The following is a 22087-nucleotide window of genomic DNA, read 5'->3' as shown; positions in this document are numbered from 1 at the left end:
CACCATTTCTCTCAAAAAACTTCTGGAGGAATGAGATCTTTAAGGACACCAGGGACACCATATGTCCCTTATGTTGAACTCCAGTTATGGCAATTCTTTTATAGTCTCTCTCTTTCCTTCTCTCTCAAGATGTAAATAGGATCTGAGGGAAGTTGGCATGGTGCATTGTGGGTAGGAAAGGAGCTTGAGAGTTTGTTGGTCTTCACGTGCTGGTGTAATGGCCGAATCGGATCCGAGTGTCAGATGCGAACTCATATGTTGAGGAAGAATGAAAATGAACAACACAGATGGAATGTTATGGTAAGTACATAAGTTATTTTTTCTGATGTTGAGCAGCAAGATAGCGTTTGCACTTTCTATATGAACTTTCAACAGGCTCTTCAACTTTTCCTCACTTTCTGCCATCAGAGTGATATCATCTGTATATCTGTGCCTGTTAATATTTCTCCTAGCAATTTAGCAATTTAGATGCCAAAATCTGATTAATCTAAACTGGCATTTTACATGATAATTTCAATGTTTAAATTAATAACTAGGACAACAATACATATATACATACTTACTTCTTTCCTTTCCCAGTCTACCCAGTCAATTATTCCATATTCAGTTCTAACTGTTGCTTCTTAGCTTCATACAGCATCTTCAGGTGATAAAGAAAGTGATACAATATCCCCATTTCTCCAAGAACTTACTAGAGGTTGTTATGCTCCACACGGTCAAAGGTTTTAGAGTAGCCAATAAAGCAGAAGTAAATATTTTTCTAGAACTTGTTGCTTTTTCTGTTACTTAACATATCTTGACGATTTAATTTCTAGTGCCTTTTCCCCTTCTAGAACCAGCTTGTATGTCTGTCAGTTTTTGGTCCATAAAATATATTGCTGGAGGCTAGCTTACACGATATTGAGTATTACCTCACAGAATGTGAAACAAATGCAATTGGTTAATATTGCCTGTTTTTGAGACTGGAATATAAAGTGACCTTTTCCAAGTCAACGGTCAGTGTTATGTTTTCCAAATGTGCTGCTAAGAATAATACTGTAACTACACAGTTTCTCAGGACTTCAAAAAATCTACCAGAATTCCATCACTTTCTGCAGTTTTGTTATTGGCAAGGCTTTCTAAGGCCCATTTAACTTCACCTTCCCACAAATTTGTGTCAAGATCCGACAGCATACTATTATATATATCAGTGATACTAGGGCCCATCTTATATACTTCTGTTGTATATTTCTGGTACCTCTTTCTGATATCTTCTTCTGCAAGGTCCCCACTATCTTTGTCTTGTACCATATTGAAGTTTCCCCTGGAGGTTTCCCTTAATATTGAAGTCTTCTTGAAGCCTCTTATAGATTCATTGGTAAGTACTAGGCTAGTTGCCCTTGCAGGACATTTTAAGCCGAGCCAGTTTCACTTTTTGTGCTTAACATCACCTTTCCCATTTGGTTATAGATTGGTTTTACCCATCCCATGGTCAATAATTATATATTACCCCTAATGATAATAACCAAGATCATAACATAGATAATTTCTACCATAATAACATAGATATGTTTCTCTCATTTTATTATCTTGTCTCAGTTCTTTGAGCTGCCTGTTTAAATATACCTCCTTATCTCTTCTTGTTATTTGTAAAACTGTGCATTTAATTAGATATATTTCCTTATCTCAACTGATTGTTTCTGTCCTTCTCTCATCAGCCACTTCTAAAGCCTCTGTAGACAGCCATTTTGCCTTTTTAATCTTTCTATCTGGAATGTTTTTGCTACTCTCCCGAACAATATTACATACATCTGTCCACAGTTCTTCAAACACCCTATCAGGTTTAATCCCTTAAATGTATCCATTACATCCACTAAATATTCATATGCAATGTTGTTGAGCTTGTATACAGTTGACCTGGAAGTTGTTCTTATTTTCTTTAATTTGATTCTAAATTTTTCAACATGAAACTGATAGTTCAAGTCACAATCAACTTCAGGTTTTGTTTTTGCTTACTATTTAGAGCTTTTCCATCTGTGACTGAAAATTATATTATTAAGTTAATTTTGCTATTAACTGCCTGGTAATATCTATGTGCAAAGTCATCTCTAAGGCTGTTGAAGTATTTACTATGGCCAGTGAATTAATCTGGCAGAATTCTACTAGTGTATATCTTGCTTCATTTTGTACTCCAAGGCCAAACTTGCACATTATTCAAGCTGCTCGTTGACTAGCATTTTTAACATTCCAGTTACCTAGGATGGACATTATAACATTTTTGGTTATATACAAAAAAGATGCTGCAGATCCTCATAAAATTGTCTAAAGTCTTCCTCCTTGGCATCTGTAGTTGGAGTATATGGTTGCATTATTGCAATGCTGAATGGTTTGCCTAGGAATCAGATTGAGATCATTGGTTCACAGATGGTTACCAGGCTATTGGTACAATAGCCATTTAAGCTTAAACAAGTGTACCCCAAATTTACCAAAATATTGCTGACATATAGCGATACCCCAAGGAAGTTTACTGCTACAATATAGGCTTGCACGGGTCCCCTTCAGTAGATTGAATGTTTATAAGTTCGAGCCACGTATGTCCGAGACCATATGTTCGAACTTGTAAAAGTCTGATCTGACTGAATGGAGATCTCCGTACAGATCGGAAAGGGAATATTTCCCATTTTCGGAATGTAGTGTGATCTCAGAGTTGGTATATGTAAGTAAGGGGGGGTCTGGGGGTGCAGGGGGGCATAGCACCCCTGCTATAGACATTTAGTTTTGTGGTTTTTGGTTTTATGTGGTTTTATGTCAGTGTTCGAACTTTTACGAGTTCGAACATATGGTCTTGGCCATATGTGGTTCGAACTAGTAAAAGTTCAATCTACTGAAGTAGATCCAGGCTTGCACACATCAAACTTTCAGAGCCTGCCTGTCCATTAGGAATACAGGTGCCAAACTAAGAGTAAAGGAGCAAATCTGTGATTGCCCATCCACTGGTTCAAGTTACATTTGAATGAGGTTAGGTACGAGTTTTGGTTCACATGGATGGGAGGCCAGTTACAGAGAACAGGAAATCTTTGAGACATATCTATCTGTCCCATCATGAACTGCTTATGTGATAGATGAGGCTTAAGTTCTTACATTAGGTATTTCTAATGCTATGATTGATATGGTGAGAGACAAGTACAGTGGGACATGACCTCCTTGGACTTGGATGCCATGTCCTTACTTACAAGTTGTACAATGTAGAATTAGAATGATTTTCTCACAGCAGTAGACACATGGTGGTCAAAGGTCATGTTACTGTCAACATGCATTCCCTGAACACTGGGTCTACTTTTAGGGGTGCATTATCAATGTGGTAATTTCCAGGGATGGCTGCCTTTCCAAAGGGTGCTATTATGCATTTTTTCTGAATGAGTTTTAGTTCATGGCTTTGGCAACAGTTGTTTGTGTGTGTCAGAACCTCTTGAAGGATATCTGTGTCTCTAGGGGATTCAGTGACCTTGCCTATTTACAGACATCTGCAAACTTGGTCAGCCACAGGCCTTTGATGTTTGCTTTAACTTCAGGTGTGCGTTACTGATGTATTACTTCCAATAAATTATTAAATCTCTTATACATTTCATCTGTTAGCAGTTTTCTGTATTTTTTACAGTATTAATTTTAATAATTACTGTTTAGTAGTTAGTCGCGGTGGTGGTGCTGCGGTAGCATTGTTGCCTCACAGTAAGACGCTGTCCGGTTCGATTCTCAGCTAGAGCATCTTCTGGATGTTGAAGGTTGTGCATCAGGGCTGGTAACTCGGCACATAAAAATCAACTACCAATCATTAGCGGACCGGAGTTCCGCTGTGGCGACCCCTAACCGGGAAAAGCCAAAAGACACAACAACTGTTTAGTAGTTAGTAAACCACATCTCCTAGCCATTTGCTGGAAATGTTTGTTAATGTACTAACCACTTGTAAGCATTCTGTAACTGTTTGTATATATATTATGCGACCTCTAGGGCTGGGACTGAAGTGGCTCCACTGAGACCCTTGAAAACAAACAATAAATTAATCCATTATTTCAGGGCTTGGCACACACCTGTCATGTCCCATCAGAGCTCTATATACCACCTGGTATGTCAATTCAGGACCCTATGCATACTTCATATGTCTCATCAGAACTGTACGCACACCTGATACATCCTGCTGGGATTGGGCATACACCTGATTTGTCACTTCAGAACTCTAAACACACTTGATACATTCCTACAGAACTCCACACACACCTGATACATCTCGTCGAACCATACACACCTGACACATCTCATCAGGACAGTACACACAACTGATATGTCTCTCATAAGGACTGTACACATACCTGATATGTTTGAGACTATAAACACACCTGATATGTCCCATCAGGATTATACACACACCTGAAATGTTCCTTCAGGACTCTACAAATACCTGATACGTCATGCTAGTATATTATATAAATCTGACATTCCCTTCTGAATTTTTCACATACATCTGATAGGTCCTGCCAGGACTGCACCTGCACTTAGTATGTTCCTTCCAGACACACACCTGATATGTCTTGTGTGGACTCTATACACACCTGATGTGTCCCTTCAGGACTGTACACATGCCTGATGATGTGTTCCTTCAGGAATGCACACACTCACATGATATGTCCAGTCAGGGATGGCTCTAAGCAAATCACTTAAGCACCAAATAGTTTTTCACAGTCCTTTTCTGGTGAGTAATGACATCTCACCAAAACGATGGAAGTAAATATGCACATGAACAAAGAAGCATGTCATTAGATTCAGACATTTAATGTGTAAAAGAATGGAAGTGGAAACATTCCAGCTTTACATTCACAGAAGTCACAGCTACTATAGTCTGTCTCATGCCATGGCTTACCTCACTCGTTGAAAACTTACATGACTTTGCAAGGACAAAAATATGTTTATCAAAATCTTAACTGAATCTTTATTTTTTCTGCAATTTTATTAGTCACTTTTACCTGTATGCCAAGAATAATATCTTGGAACTGGGGAGACTTTTCTGTCCAAGTGTTCAGCAGCCCCATTGCCTTGTCAAAATTCCTAATATATTCTGCATACATCTTAAGGAATGGGGCCAATTTCTGGATGACATCTCCTATTCTTGGATTGGAGGTCCTGAAACAGTAAAGAGTCTGTGTAAAGCAGTTTGCTTACTCTGCTTGATCATGCCCTGTAAATAAAATCTTGTTTTACAATATGCTACATAACGGGGTTAGAGGATTGATACAGAATAGACCATTTTCAGACAAGATTAAGGCTACGGTAAAATGCATCATAGAACAAGAGCAATAAAAACAGTAAGTCTATACATTCATACATAAATACATTCAACAGGGTATTTGTGTTGTTAATGATGGGGAGGTTGACATTTAAAGTATTAATTCCATAATGCTTACGAGCAGCTTACTTTGCTTTCCCAAATTGTTGCCTTGAGTACAAGAAATGTATGTAACCACACAATGCTGACATTAATAATCTATTTCATGGCCATCTGTGGTGAGAAGCTATTGTGATTTCCTCTCTGGATATTCCCTGTTTGGCTCAGTTCTGAAAATTGTCAGCTCCTGCCCTCAGAGAAGCACATGCATTCTTTTAGTACAAGTTACTACACTAGACATTGGGCTAGAAAAGCCTACCTATGTTCTGCATTTTCTGGTTGCTTTCTGTTGCCTAAATAGTTTGGATCTTGACCTTAATGTAACTAATTAGAAATGTTCTATATTAAATGCCAAAAAATGATATTTTCAAACTTTCTGTAACCAGCTCTGTGGCTTGCAAGGATAAAGCTTTGCTTTTGCCCAGGATGACTCTAGTTCAACTTGCAGCTTGGGCGTCAAACAAGACAGCACAATGAGTGTGAGTAAACTGTGACAGATGGTTGCTTGCTCTAATTGTGGGAGAGGGGGGTCATGGTTGGTACATGAAGAAGGATGCTGATGTTCATGCTTGCCTAACAGGAGGTAGCACTGCAAATCTGGAGAGAATGTTTATGCATAATAAGGTGCAAGTACCTTTTGGAAGCCACAGGTATGGTGGGGAGAGTAGGTCTGTAAGTAGAAAATCCCCCAAACCCAACAAGGATGAGAGCACCACTCTTACCACTGACACTATACATCAGAGAGGGAATATCTGGACTGGTAGACTTTCACCTGTGATGGGGATGAATGGGTCACATGGGAAGTTGTGGGAGGCTTGGTGGTTAGAATAGGATTAGGAAGCCCCAACAAGTGCTGCTACCATCATCAGATCACAAGCCAGAACCAGCACTGGCACTGTCTACACTATATGGAAGAGGCACTTGATGTGAAGATCTGAAACCAGTACCTGCTGTTCCTATGTTAAAAGGTGTTGGGGGTTAATGAAGTACATCCATTTCCTGTACAGTTGCATTATTTAATGTTAGGCAATGTGGAGATTAGCAGTAGGGTCATGACAGTGAGATTGAGAGTCACAGAAACCAGAGGTAAGTGATTTGAAGGTCAGGTATTATTCAAAGTCTATTACTCCCAAGTCTATCCCCTGTGATGATCTGCTCATCACTGTATATAATTTTCTGTTCCCCAGTTATGTCAGGATTCAGTTTGTCTCCTCATGGTCTTACAAAGAGGGAAGTAGATGAGCTACATCCCTCCAGTTGCTTTTTGGGGAGATGGGAGCTAGGGTCTCAGCACTACCTTACTGTACTTGTGCATCTCTGGAGCACAGCGGCATGGGGTCATTTTACCCTGAGCCAGTCCCTGAGTTCCATATCACATCTGGAGCACAGCCACATGTGGTCATCTTACTGGAGCACAGCTGCATGAGGTAATCTCACTGTTAGCCAGACCATGAATTCCACATCACATATGAAGCACTGTTGCCTGTTGTCATCTTACCCTGAGTGAGCCTTCAAGTTCCTCCTTTCTGGAGCAGGGCTACATACAGTCATATTAGAGGAGCACAGCTGCATGTGGCAATCTTAACCCGAGCCATCTCCTTAGTTCCTTATTACATCTAGGGCATGGCTGCATGGAGTCATCTTAACATGAGGAGCCCTGAATTCCTCATCACATCAAGAGCATGGCCACAAAAGGATATCTTACCAGTGAATGGCTGTATCTGGTCACCTTACCCTTAGACAGCCCTTGAGTCATAATCAACGATTCTGTGATAGAGCTCAGGGTCAGGAAGTCTGCAAATCTAGCCTTTTTCTGTATCATGGAAAGTTGCACAGGCCAGAACTGAGCAGGACATCCTATCACAAGTGTGATAGACAATACTTCAAGTCCTGACATTATGAGAAATAAAATGTAATTCATTTAAAAAACAGCAAAGTCTGAAACTCGGCATTGCACCTTTTAAACATGTTTGCAGGAGGCTTGCACCTTCAGTCCCTTGCTGGGGTGAGTTCAGATGCACCCTCCACATTGTACATCAGTGAAGGGGAAACGCATCAAAGTACCAGAAACACACGCTTAATATCTATTAAGTTGTATTCCATTCTGTCATAAGACATCACACCAAGATACTCTTAGTTCTTAAGTTCTTGTTTTACTGAGCACTGTCATGGAGAAAGGGTTAATAGTTCCCCACACAGAGACCAGAAGTCTCTACATTGGGATTGAAATGTATCCCTTTCTCTGTGGCAGTGTGATCCTGGAGTTAGTACACATATTTATATACACATATATGGTTCCTATCAGATTGGTCCATCATGGCCAAGACTGACTTGCTTATGGTCATCTTACTTTGACTGACACTGTCTATGTTTGACAGTTGTGGAATAAACAATGATTTCCAGGGAAGGGGAATATGCTCCATCCCAAGAGAGCATGTGATCTAAGAGTTAGTATATATAATTAACAGAGGGGTGTGGGAGATATTTTGGTTTTGCATGTTCCAGGGGTTAAGTTTGGAGCATGCCAACGTCCTTTTGTTGACATAAGTGTGCCAGCATTAACAGTGCAAGATCCATATATATATATATATATATATATATATATATATATATATATATATATATATATATATATATATATATATATATATATATATATATATATATATATATATATATCTATCTATATATATATATATATATATATATATATATATATATATATATATATATATATATATATATATATATATATATATATATATATATATATGTATATGGGTCCCCTACACATGGCCGAGACCATATGATCGACATTTAAATTGCTGACCATGTGGAACCGGCATCTCTGTACAGTGCGGAATGGAAAGATTTCCATTTCCGCACTGTAGTGCGATCTCGGAGTTGGTATATTTAAGTTATGGAGGGTGTGGGGAGTGCAGATGGGCGTAGCCCCCCTGCTAGCAGTTAGAAAGTAAGTTAATGTGTGTTTTATTTTATTTTACATGTTTGAAATTTCAGGAGTCGAACATATGGTCTCGGCCCTATGGGTTTCGGCTTTATGAAATTTTGATCATGTATAGCAGACCCATATATATATATATATATATATATATATATATATATATATATATATGTATGTATATATATATATATATATATATATATATATATATATATATATATAGTTGAGTGGGGGACACTGTTTCCTACACTGAGGGTACAGGAAGATTATTTCACTTTTTTATTCTTGTTCACTGTTAACTAATAAGTTGAAAAGTGGTATCTCAACTTATTGGCTTTATGATGGGCGTGCCCTTTCGACAAGTTCAACTCGCTAAGCATATGCTTGACAAGTTGACTTTCAAAAGTATGGATCAGATCCAAACATTCTACTTAGCAGTTGCAATTCTACTATTCTGAAGGTCACTGTTATGGCCCTCAGAATTTTGAACAGACACCCAAGGAGGTGAAAACCATAGATATCGCTCACATGTCTGGTCCATTAGGGCAGCCCTGTGTTAAATGCAGAAGCACTTTCTATTGTGGATCTGTCCTCACGGGTGTGGTAGTACATTGTTAGGTAACAAATCCTAGCACACAATGCTTCTTATAATCCAATATGGCCTTCAGTATGTAGTGCAATAGGTATTGGAGCACCTCCTCTTGACACAAAGCACCCACTTTCCACTTTCTCACCAACTTGTTCTTCAGATACGTGGAGGTTTCCCAGTCCTGGAGCTAGAATAGGGGACTGTATTTTTCCTCATCAGTATAAACCTAGGAAAGGAATTCTGGGAATAGAGGTATCTGTATTTGGGATGGACAACAATAATGAGCTGTCCCTTCCCCTTAGTGCTCCTCTGGATAAGTCCTTCTTTAGAGAGACTTTCAGTCTCATGAAGTCCACTGTAGGCTGGTCTATAGCTCATCTTACTTCCATTCAGAAAGGGCTGAATCAGTATTTAGAGAAATGATATGGAGGCTTGAGTCATCCCTCCCATAGAAATTGTCCTGTAGGAAGGCACTGAGGCATTTGTAAGAAACCAAATTCTTCTCGTTTTGTTTGTAATAAAATGAATACCCTTTGTAGACCCCTAGAAATGGTGTCCTGCTGATAAAGCACCCCAAGGGAGATTTTTAAGTGATCTTGTTGATCCTGCATAGGTCTCAAAGAGCACAGCACTGCCCTCTTTTTCACCTCTTTAGAAAATCAAAGTTTTGGGGCAGGTTTGTAAGCTGGGTATTCTTCTCTGCTGCTTAGGGCATCACATTCTTTAATTATCCATCTTAACTAACCCAGTACCTGTCCTTCCATGTGAAGCAGGCTCCTTCAGTTGCAGAGCTCCCTGATTTGGGAAATAAAGAATACTGAGAAAGACTCTTGCAGCAAGCCTCTCAATACTTTACATAAAATTAGCTGTAATATTTACCTTGCAGAAGCTGTGGCTAAGACAGCAGGTTCACAGCTGTGTATATGATGAGTAGTATATCTCAGTCAACTCCTCCTTCTTCAAATAAGAGCTGAGACAGGTCAGTGTGGATGCCCCTTGTAGTGTAAGTCTTCTTTAAGCAGAAGTAATTGGCATGAACTACTGTGGAGGGTCTCTCTGATGTCCCCTCACTTTCTATTCTAAATTTTGGTCAAGTATTTCCTTGGGTGAGGAGAAGGAGGAGGAGGATAAGGGGAATAATAAGGAGAGAAGATTAAGAATGATGACAAAGGAGAAGAAGCTCGTTGGTCTGATCCGAACACAAGCTAATCACCCTAGACATCCACATCCCATCCTCAGCCACCATTAGGGAAACCACCGTAAAGAATTTCTCCAAAGCCAACTTCATTCTTCTTAAGACAGAAGTGGCAAACTTCACGACACCCATGCTGACGGACAATAGAGGTACGACTGCTGAATCCTATACAAATGCACTTTATAAGCACTTACACGAGTGCATGGATCGTGCAATCCCTAACTGAACCAAGATGCTATCCTCCAAAAAAAGGAAGCCAATCTGGTGGTCCCCTGCTATAAACAAACTTTACAACAGAAAAAAGAAACTAATGACAAAAAAAGAGTAAAATCCCATGATTGGAGGAACTCCCTGGTCAGCCTGAGTAAGAAGCTGAGATCCCTCATAAAATCCTTCAAAGCTAGTTACGAAAACAAAATCGCCACTGATTCTAAAGACAACCACAAAGCATTATATAGCTATATCAAGAATCTCAATGGCAACACTCAGATCTGCTCTGAGGTACAGCACAATGGCACTAAATATACAGAACCAACTGATATTGCCAACATCCTGGCAGATAGGTTCAGTGCTAACTTTACACCCCTCTCTCTCCCTAAAAGGCCCATCTCTATACTGGAAGAATGCAAAGTTCCTGTAATCACAGCTGCACAGGTAAAAACCACACTCTCCAAAGCCAAGAACACAGCATCCATGGGACCTGACAACATCCCAGGCTGTGTTCTACATGAACTACAAAACAAACTGGCACCCCACCTAAGTACCATGTTCAATCATAGCCTCACCTCAGGCTTTGTACCTACTAAATGGCGCACAGCGACGGTTATTTCACTTCAAAAAGAGGGATCCACCACGGACCCAGAGAAATACCACCCCATTAGCCTGACAAGCCTGGTCTGCAAGGCCATGGAATGTATCATCATGGAACTTATAAACAAAGACATTGGTAATCTCCAAACTCTGGACCCCACCCAGTTCGGGATTGTAAAAGGCAGATCATGTCTCCTAAACCTGATAGACTTCTTTGAAGCAGTCACCAAAGCCGTAAATAAGGCTAAGCTGGTTCACACAGCCTATCTAGATCTTGCCAAGGCTTTCGACACCATCCACCACTCTGGAATTATAGATAAACTCATTAAACTAGGCATAAAACTGGCTCACTGACAGAACCCACACTGTGAAAGTAGCAGACTCCAAATCCAGCTTCAGACTAGTGACAAGTGGAGTACCACAGGGTTCAGTCCTGGGTCCTCTCCTGTTTGGTATCTACTTTTCTGAAGTACAGGCTAACACAGAAGGTCTTTGGTTAATGAAGTTCGCAGATGACTGCAAACTAGGAACCATAATTGAAACTCCTAACAATGTGGGCATCCTACAAAAGGGCCTTACTGAGACAGATGCCTGATGTCAAAGCCATGGCCTCAAGCTCAATGCCAAAAAGTGCATTGTCATCCCTTTTAGTAAAAACTCTGTACCTATGAACTACTACATAGGCGGTAGTCTACTTAACACCAAAAGTGTGATAAGAGACCTTGGGACACAGGTGGACCGTAGTCTCTACTTTGATAATAACATTGCCACAGTAGTCAGGAAATCCTTCTATGTGGCATACCCCATCACAAAAGGTTTCTCATCCAGGAAAAAAAGAAGTCATTGTTCCCCTCTACTCATCACTCATTAGACCCATTATACAGTACAATGCCCCTTTTGGTATGTACCTCACAAGACATTTACAATGACTGGAAAGCCTGCAGTAATACCTCACAAAGAGGATTACCGGCCTCAAACAGATGCCGTACACAGACCGTCTAAAAAAAACTCCAGCTTTACTCTGTCACATATCGCCTACTCAGAGGTGATCTCTGCCTAACATACACAGCTATGTCAAGCCCAGAGCTGTTGGACATGCTCCACTTAAAGAAATCCCAGTCCCTCTGAGCTACACACTCTAGGGACCTAAACCTTGTCGCCACAATGAACAGAACATGCTAGAGGGATAGATTCCTGTCCCAGAGACTTCTCATACTCTGGAACAAACTACCTATCTATATCACCTATAAGAAGAAGAAAAAGAAGATGGTGAAGGAGGAGCAGGATAAGAAGAGGAGGAAAAAGAGGAAGAAGAAGAAACTGCCTCCGACAATGAGAAAACCCAGAAAATCTCCCATCGTCTCTAGCTGGAAAGTCTCCCAGCAACAGATACTATAGGCACAATAACCAGTTCTCTAAGTGTGTCCCAAATGATGAAATTTAACAAAGAACCAGTAGGTTCTCAATGTGGTGACATCTTAGAGTGATTAGGTTCTCTCCTAGAAACAGATCTGCTAAGGGATTAGCTGATGATTACATAGTTCTAGGAATAGTCTATGTCTCTTTTGGAGACAGAGAGAAAGAGAGAGAGAGAAAAAGGAAGTATTATCTCCCCAGGTCCTCATTCCAAAGAGGATGGGAAGTTATCCTCTGACCTTGGACCTCAGTGACTTCAGTGAACACCTTTGCATTCAGTTTATGGTGAATCCCCAGAGAGTCATGCCACTGCTTTCACTGGGCACCTGTACGATGTCCTTGTATATGATAGGTACCTTTGATACATCAGTCTCTGTGAATCTGCAAAGGAGGATTTTTCTATTTTGGTGGATGGACTTTACTTTTAGTACAAAGCATTCCGGTTTGGTGTTTCATCTGTACCCAAAGTGTTTACCAAGGTGCTAGTCCATTTGGTAGATGCCTTACATTATCCCCATCAAGGAACACCATGGTAGCAGCCAATGCATGGTCCATTCATGCATTCTGCACCTGGGAGGAAGCATAAGCAGTGAGAAGTCCTTCTTGTTCCAGCACAGAAACATCCCTTCTACTGTATAAAGTTGGACACTCTTCAATTTCAGTCATTTCTGCCTGCAGAAAGGACCCAGTAAATGATAGCTTTGGGAATCTGGGTGAGGACATAGAAGCTTGTTGAAAGGAGACACGTCTTTGCCATTTGGACTTAATGACAGCCAATTAATTTGACTTCACAACAGTGGATGCACAGTAATCACTCCTCCATGGAACTTCTGCTAGTGTCCAACCCACAAGTAGTGAACCACAGTGTGGTTTAATCTTCCTGTGGTGAACTAGTTAAAGCCCCTGATGCTGGTTGCTTCTCTAGTGGGTTGAGGAAACTACCTGAACTCCTTCAATTGCAAAAGGAATGGTTACTGACCCTCATGAAAGATGGCTTCACATAAGCCTACTCACTCTCCAAGCTCTGGAAAAGGAGTTGAGACGAGAGCCTCTCTCACCACGTCCCTTCAGGAAAACATGCCATGGTGACCCACATGAACAAATAGGGCAACGCGTGTTTACATCCCCTTAACAGAGAGACATTCCCAGAGGACCACAGAGCAGGATAGTTGTGTTAGTTATTCACATCCTGGGGAAACCTAATGTGCTAACAGAATCCCTTAGTCACACAGTTCTCCTCAGGCGCTAAAAATGTGCAGATAATATGTTTCAAGAGTGCAGCACCCAGAAGCCTAAGCTATTCACCACTCAGGAGAATGCTGTACTCCTCTATTGATGCTTGGCTCATCATTGTAAGGGTGAGCTGGTGGTGAATGTGTTCTCCTTTCCTGGACAGAGAAGATTCTGGTACATGTTTCTATACTTCATTCTGATTATGACCTCCTAGCAAAATTCAGAGAAGAAAGGTCAAGGGATACATGTCACAAACTAATATTCATGTCATAAAAACCCTTTCATGTGAAACAAAAGTAATCAAAGACACTTACAATAGAAACCTGCCACTCCAAAAACTTCAGGGCAAACCTCAAAATCATGCAAAATATAAATTCTGCACAACACAATGGGCATGAAACAATTCAATCAGCAGTTGTGCAGGGGGATATGATCCCTTCACACCACATGCTTTGCTTACTTATAAATACTAATCGCATGATTACACAAGTGTTTAGAAGTGAACAAGTTCATGAAGTGCACTATTAACTCAAAAGCAACTACTCCTTTAGTGAACTGACCCATTTTTGCTTCAAAACACAAGTGAATTTTATCAAACAGTCCTGGCAAGACCAAGATAAATCATTGTTATCCAATAGTGGCTGGCAGTACAAGAATCTAGCTCAGTACAAGCTGGAGGAAGGGGTAAGTACCTCTCAGAAGGAGGGCCCTGACAGTACAGTAATCTATAACACTACAAACCAGAGTAGAAGCCTCCCTCAGTGGACTGGTGAGGCAGCTCTACTTTCAGGCTTTGCCGCTGTGTTAGATTCTGAGATAATCTTTAACAGTTACTGCAGCAGAAACCCCATGTCATTATGAAATATGACTTCAGATGAGCTGACAGCCACACTCAATTTATTACATTACTCTACAGAAAAAGTTGAATTATTTGCAGTCTAGATGAAAAAAGCAAACAGCAAATGTGCTTCAAAGTAATTTAGTTTTGTCGGTTATATCCAACGCTGCACAGTTTCTTGCAGAAGTGACACTGTGACTGTCAATGGGGGTCCTTACATTTCAGAAAGGCTCTACTGTAATTAAAGAAAACCCTCTCAGAACTTTCCTCTGTATTTTCTACATCAGTGTTATTGTATGCTTTATAAATCAGCTTTGTTTCATACACATAGTTAGACATGTTTTATTGTATGCTTTATAAATCAGCTTTGTTTCATACACATAGTTAGACATGTTTAATAGTTTTCACCCATCACTTCTATTTCTTGCTTGCATGTTTCCATTACTATGCACTTTGTTTGCTCTGTACCCCTGCTATTGCAGTTCAGTTGTATGTCTTGATTTCCCCCCTTACCACTGTTCCATACGTCTCTCAAGCTCCGGCATTAGAAACATACTGTGGAATTGGTAAATAGAAGAAATGTTGGAGAATATCTGTTTCACAATGTCCTCAGGAAATGAATTTCCACTTTTTGCTTCTTTCATCAGTTCTGCGTAAAACACCTGTAATGATTAAGCAAACATATTTAATTTTGTTATTTATTTTCCAAGTGTAACTTGCAAGTTAATATATAACAGTTGTACGGCATCAGGTGCTATAACTATGAATATTTTGTGGGATTCTTTTCCTGTGTTGCAGGATTTGACCTTCTGACTTCCTTTGGACAGCATTTCTGGCTATGGATTTGTGAGTGTTGTCTGCAATTTTTTCTATCAGAGGTAACATAGGAGATATGTATGGGTACCCACTGTGTCAGTTCATCATATCAGGAAGGCAGAGTCTTATTGGGGTGCAGTACAATGCCCTTCCATCCCAATGTGGCTGGGCAGTTGCATTTACCATAAGTTAGGGATTCTAGCTGTGAATATTACAGATCTGCAATTATATATCCTCATTGTGATATAAGGAATAAAAAAACTGGGATCCTGCGGTTGGATACCTCTACTAGCATAACAATATCTTGGCATGTTTAGGAGGAGATATCCATTCTAAACACCTTTCTGGTGATACCAAAATTCAAAATGTTCCCCCTCCAGCAGCTTCTACCAATGCTTTCCAAGGATGCTTGGTTAGCCACCCTAGACCTAAAAGAGGCCTGCCTACACATCCCAATCAGGGAATCATGCAGGAAATACCTACATTTCAGGGCAGGATCTATGCACTTTCAGTTCTCTGTGCTTCTTTTTGGCTTATCCACTGCTATCCTTAGCTTCAGAAGCTAGACTCTTGAGTCTGGGAGTTTAACATAAAAATGGATATTTGAAAGCTACTTCTGAATAGAAAATCCCATAGTCAACCCTATGCATCAGGCCCTTTTGATGAAAGACTGTTAAGGTGAGTTCCCATCCATCTATTACTTTTGGTAATTACATTATGTAACTGTATTTTCAATGTGGCACGCATGCACACAAACATATGTGCGCTCATACATGTATTTTTGCAGACACACAGATGTGTGTGCATGATCATGTATGTGCACACAGACGTGTGCATGTATAAATACACACATGCTCGCACACAGAAACACACACACACACACACACACACACACACACACACACACACACACACACACACACACACACACACACACACACACACACACAGAATTGTCTTCCTTCTCCAACCCCACTTCTGCCACTGACATAGAAGACCTTCAATTCTGCTCAGTCGTAGCTCTCAAAGCCTGCATCTTAAGACACTGAAGGCCACATTCCAAAAGAGTTGCTCTTAGTGTAAGTTTGCCCTGATTCTGAAAGGCCTGCTCTCAGTGTAAATTACTTATGTAAAGCCATTCTATAACTAGGTTACAGGGTCCAGATTCCCAAACGCCTGCTCTAAGCCTGCTCTCATCTAAGTGGTCCCTTAAAGTGAGAGCAAGTCTTTTGGAACTGGGGCCTGAACCTGCTACTCAAACCTGCATCACCAATGCTATAGTCATACTTTCTTGTTATCATTGAAACAAAAAAAAATGATATTCATTGACCTGTTAATCAGATATATGTGTGAGACTCTTCCATATAACATTTTCAAAAAAAAAACAAAACTCTGAGAACTAAAAGACTGGGGAAAAAAACAAACATACATGCTGATGTAGTAAAGTTTTTATTTACAAAAAAAAGTCAAAAGTTCATTTAGGTCATTTAAATAGTAAGCAGCTTTTAAATAGAGACGTGAGAAACATCAGACCTTCAAAGGCCAGCTTAGTTACTACTGCTGACTGCAAATCTTTTAACATGAGAGGCAGTGAACTGATTGCTTGCTTAAATGATGTCAGAAGTACAGATTTTGAGACTTTTACGGAGGAACAGGAGAGTAAGAAAGCAAGGAACAAACAAGCAAGAAGATTCATTCTTGAAAAATATATCTAGTTTATTGTCAAATGGAGATAGCTTCACAAACAATCTGAATGATGGGGAGCATACCTTTCAATTGTCTAGACTTTTGTGGAATGTTTAAATTTTGCCCAATATTTTTGATCTACCCCTCATGCAATTTGTTGATTTATGCAAAATCATTGAGGAGATGACTGAAGTCACTAAATAATGACTTGCATTACAGTTTCTGACTCCATATCCTTTAACAAGCACATACTAATATAAAATCTAATCTAATATTGTCATCTTCATTCTTTCCCAATGAATGGGTCTTGAATCTGACCCTCAGATCCAACTTGGCTGCTTTTTTCTAGATTCTAGGATCTGACTTTCAAGCTCCTCCCTTTATCCATAATGGCCCTGACCACTGCATTACCTCCTGTATCGTTTGCTGCTCTACTGATTCAGTCGGAATTGCATTCTCTTGAGCTCAACAGTTTTGTTTTTGGAATAGTGAGTAAAAAAAATTTAGAGTTTACTGGGGGAAATAACAATGGAAGATGCCGCCCTCATGACAGAGGGGGTCCGCAAAACCATAAGTTCAGATATTCCTTCTTGAACAGACTTTTTCAGCATTTCTGAAGGATTACCTGACTATTCTTCTCTGGAGACAATCTGGGGGTGCTTGTCTTTGCCCCAAAAGCCTGGGCAGCCATCACAAAAGATACATGGGTACAAAGAATAATATCCAGAGGATATTTCATTCCCTTTTTGCAAGTTCTCTCAGTGAGAACAAAATGTCTCGCTGATGTTCCACTCAATCAGTGGGAGTAGCAGCTCTGGAAATTCAAAAGCTGCTAGACAAAAGAGCCATCCAAGATATCCCACCAGACCAAAGAAGATCTGGATTTTACTCAGGTTCTTTTTAGTGCCAAAGAAAACAGGGGACCCGAAGCCTATCCTGAATTTCAGTTATCTGAACCTATTTGTAAAAAACTGAGTATGTATTGATTAATAGTAATTTTCTTTCAAGCATTCTGTGTTGACAGCATATATATGCCATGTCCTGAACTTTTATTGGTCAAGGGTCCACTGGGATTGCTGTTAATTCCTTTGACAGATTACCCGGGCATTAATACCTTTAACAGAAATGAGGAAGAATTCCATCTGGCAGTTTGTTTATTTATTAAGACTGCAGATTATTATAGCATTTTGTGTTTACAGGGTTACGTTATTAGATGTTTTCATACTAAAGGGCCCCTGCTCAAATTATAAACCTGACTGAACATGTGGAAAGAATTGAAGAATGCCTGTGAAAGTGGGACAAATATGAAGTATTTTACAATTGTGGTTACTTATAGGAAGGTGATTTACACCTGTTAATAGTTTGTGTTTAATAATAAATGTATAGAGGGGGTATGTGTGTACAATGTTGAGTTGAGGAAAGGTTTACATAACTAGGGATTTTCATTTAAAAGGAGCTCTTTGTATTTTTGTGGAGCACAGATCTCTAGCTGGTGAGGAAGATTGAATGTTGAGCCCTGGATGGGTGTGGAATAAGATACTAAGGAGGACCTCTGTACCCCAACAGAATGTGATGGACCTGTTTAAAGCACAGAATATGCAGAACCAGAAGGTGTAACTATGAAGAAAAAGAAGCTTTTACAGCTTGGGGATCATTTTTTTAAAGAAGGAATCTGTTATTGTGGTTGGCCACTTTTGTCATTATAGTAAAGTGAATTATTGCTTGGTGAAGGTGGTAGATACCTAATTGCACATAAGTACAGTTGCCTAGTTGTTGAGTTGATGCCAGCTTAGTTGAAGTTAGTAGCTGCTTGGATGGTAAGATTTTAAATTGCATATTAGAGGGGTGGGTAGATGCATACTTGGAAGTGATGCATATTTTTAAGAAAGGTAGATCTTTGTTACGTTGAAATGCAGATGCATATCTCAGCAAAGAGTGATGGAGGCAGATAAGTGACAGTATCCGTAGCTGAAGAGGTGTGTGAAGTCCCAGTTGGGGTTGTGCATGGGTATATACTAGGAATCAGGATAAGTTCCTAGTTGGAAAAGTATATACATTTCTAGTTTTGAGTTGACAAATGTCTAGTTGAGAATAGGACAAATTCCTAGTTAGAAGATGTGTGGATTCTTAGTTTGGGAGTGGCTGAATGCGTATTTGGGAGTATGTTACATCTATTGTTGAGGAAGAAGAGAAGATTCCTGATTTGGGGTAGATGGATACATATTTAGGAATCGGTAGATCAGTAGCTGGGGAGAGTTATACATGGGGAAGATAAAAGATGTCTAGTAGGAAAACTGACTTTTTGAAAGAGGAGGGTAGAGACCCATTTAGGGAAGGAGGGAGGGAGGGTGCTGAATAGTTTTGTTAAAAGTAGATTGGAGGGGAATGATCTCTACACGGCAATGGGTAGATTCCTAGTTGATAAGGATACCAACACCCTAGATGAAGAGGAGAAAGGTAGGTTTCTAGTTGTGGGTATGGAGATGTATTATTTTGGAAAAAAAGTTGATTCACAGTCAAGGAGGATTCCAATCAGTGTGAAGGCAGGTACCTAGCTGGGGAGAGGAGGTGAACATATTCCCAGTTGTGGAGGTACACAGTCAGACAGGATGCTTGGCCCACAGCTGGGCAGGTGGAAAGAGAGACATTTTGGCAAAGGATACATACCAATTGTTGAAAGATACATGTTTAATTGAGAAAGTAAGATGTTGCATGTTTGGAAGGCAGGACTGGGAAGGGAAATCCTCATTTTAAGAGGTGAATAGATTTATATTTAGAGAGTGAACAGCCATTTTGAGGCAGAGAATAGATCTCTAGGTAAGGCAGATAGCAAATACATTCTTGTGATTGTTAATAAGCTAGGTAGATACCACTGTTTGAAGGCAGGTGGATCCCTTTTGTTGAACTGATACATTCAGAAGTAGGTTGAAGTTTACTTTCCTTGATCAGAAGAAAAGTAGCTCCTCAATTGTGCATGAGTGATTGGAGGTTACATTCCCTTTTAAGGATTTGGGTGAATCCCTAGTTGAGGTATGTAAGGTGAATGGATGATGGCCAACTATGCTAATGTATTTTTAATGGTCCATCTTTGCCAAATAACTTGATTATTTTTTCATGGGGCAATCCCCCATATCCTCCATGCAGGGAGATATACTGTCAGTACCCTGCTTTTAATATAATTAACTCTTGAATCTCTTCCCGTTAATGAAGCCTCCTATAGCAATGCTTTATATAGGACTGTACTACAATGAAGTGGCCCAAAACTGCAAGTCACACAGTCGGTATTCCGTTGATTAACTTACTTCCCTCGATGGGAATGGCATGGATTTCTAGTTGCAGTAGAAAGCAGGTTCCTAACTATGGTGATGGTAGAGGAATATTTGTAGAGCTATCTTAATTCTTAGATGAACAGAAAGGGAACTTGCTATTCCTTGGTACAGGAGAAGAAGAGGTCTCTATTTGGGCAAGTTGTGGTTTCCTAATTGGGAAGGTAATACAACAGCAGCTGGAGTGGTAGCTGTTCCTTAGGTGAGGAGGTAATATGTGTCTACATAGAAAGGCTGCTGTTCCCTGGTTAAGGAGTTGGTAATTTATTATTTTTTTTTATTTTTGTTTATACATTTGTTAACCACAGTAAATACGGTAGTCAAATGACCCTTTACAACAATCATCCTGGCCATAGACATAAGATACAAAGCTTTAACAAGTGAAACAAATATAGGCATTGTATGGAACTGATGTATACAGATAATCAAATATAAAAAAATGCAAGGAATCAGAAATATACAAATAAGTAGAATATCCATATGCACTGTAAGCATAAGAAAAAAATAGGACAAAATTCAAAGAGATCCCAGCTGTGAGTTGTAAGACTGCAGCAAACCAGGCCCTTTAACACATTCATTAAAACCAGTGATTTAGTTACATATTAGCTACAATGAAGAAAAACTTCTTCACTGCATGTCTCTGAGTCGCTCAGTGATTACCGCAAGCTTTAAAAACATTTTGCTACCAGTACATCACATTAGTACAGGCACACCCTCTAATTTACTCCTTCACACAGTTAAACACACACATACGCACATACATACACACACACACAAACACACACACACACACACACACACACACACACACACACACACACACACACACACACACACACACACACACACACACTCCTGAGACCATTCATATTTCTGTGATTTCTGTGTACACTCACACATGCAGCCCCAAACATACATTTAAACACACACACACACACACACACACACACACACACACACACACACACACACACACACACACACACACACACACCACTACATGTTTGTTGAACTCCTCAGTACTTACCTCTAATGTGATCCCTCCCATTGAACATAATGGGCAAAGGCAAACTTTTGGCCATATTAACATGACTGGCAGTGGTGATTTATGCACTCAAATGGTTCTATGCATTTTCAGAACAGAGAATTTTAACATATGCCACTCCCCTGGAATGTCTCACTTACATCTTCAGTAAGCCACAGGGTCAGCCCACCACAGTGCTGTACCTCATTGCATAAAATCATCATGGTAGCACTGTCTATGAATCAGAAATGGCTACTGGTACTGGAAAATAGGGCTTACCACTGGTGGCAATATTTCGGATTAACAGTGGTAAAGCATGTGCACAAATAATAAAGACAAAGTGGTTAGAACTAAGCTGATTACTAGTTATGCCAATATGATAACTGTTATTGAGATAAAAGGCGGTATGTGAACATTAGACACACTATTGTTAGGAGAATAATAAGTAGCTTATGTGACAAATTATTAGCTATGATGGGGGATCAGATGCTTTTAAGCAGGTTTAGTAAAGCAGCTGCATTGCATTAACTCATCAAAGTCTGGTTTTGCTGGCATGTTGATAGATGACAAATAGGGGCTATTTCATGTATTTCATTACAGAAAGTTCCAGACAACTAGTGAAAGTTTGTGGAAAGCTCTCTCAGTGTTGAACAGCACTTTAATTAGAGCAGTAGTAGGTCCCTGTTTGGGAGGCACTAAGTCCCTAGTTATAAAGGACCTTTATTAGGGAGGAAGTATATCTCCATTTTGGTAGATGGCATATCACTAGATGA

At 39.8% G+C, this 22087-nt stretch overlaps 1 protein-coding gene across 1 annotated transcript in view; it reads right to left on the bottom strand.

The window, feature by feature from the left end:
- The window catches only part of LOC122806257 (FYVE, RhoGEF and PH domain-containing protein 2-like), a 773316-nt gene that overhangs the window by 309853 nt on the left and 441376 nt on the right, over positions 1–22087 (bottom strand). Inside the window, exons 4-5 of the mRNA XM_044076527.1 lie at positions 14976–15124; positions 4998–5154 (exon numbers count right to left, since the gene is read on the bottom strand). Of these exons, the coding sequence (XP_043932462.1) occupies positions 4998–5154; positions 14976–15124 (306 nt within the window). The remainder of the gene's footprint in view (positions 1–4997; positions 5155–14975; positions 15125–22087) is intronic.

Source organism: Protopterus annectens, chromosome 7.part0 (genome assembly GCF_019279795.1).
Source record: "Protopterus annectens isolate FY-2018-M chromosome 7.part0, PAN1.0, whole genome shotgun sequence".
In the NCBI taxonomy this organism is placed as follows: Eukaryota; Metazoa; Chordata; order Ceratodontiformes; family Protopteridae; genus Protopterus; species Protopterus annectens.
The sequence above is the reverse complement of the archived record's forward strand: the minus strand, read 5'-3'. Positions and strand labels throughout refer to the sequence as shown.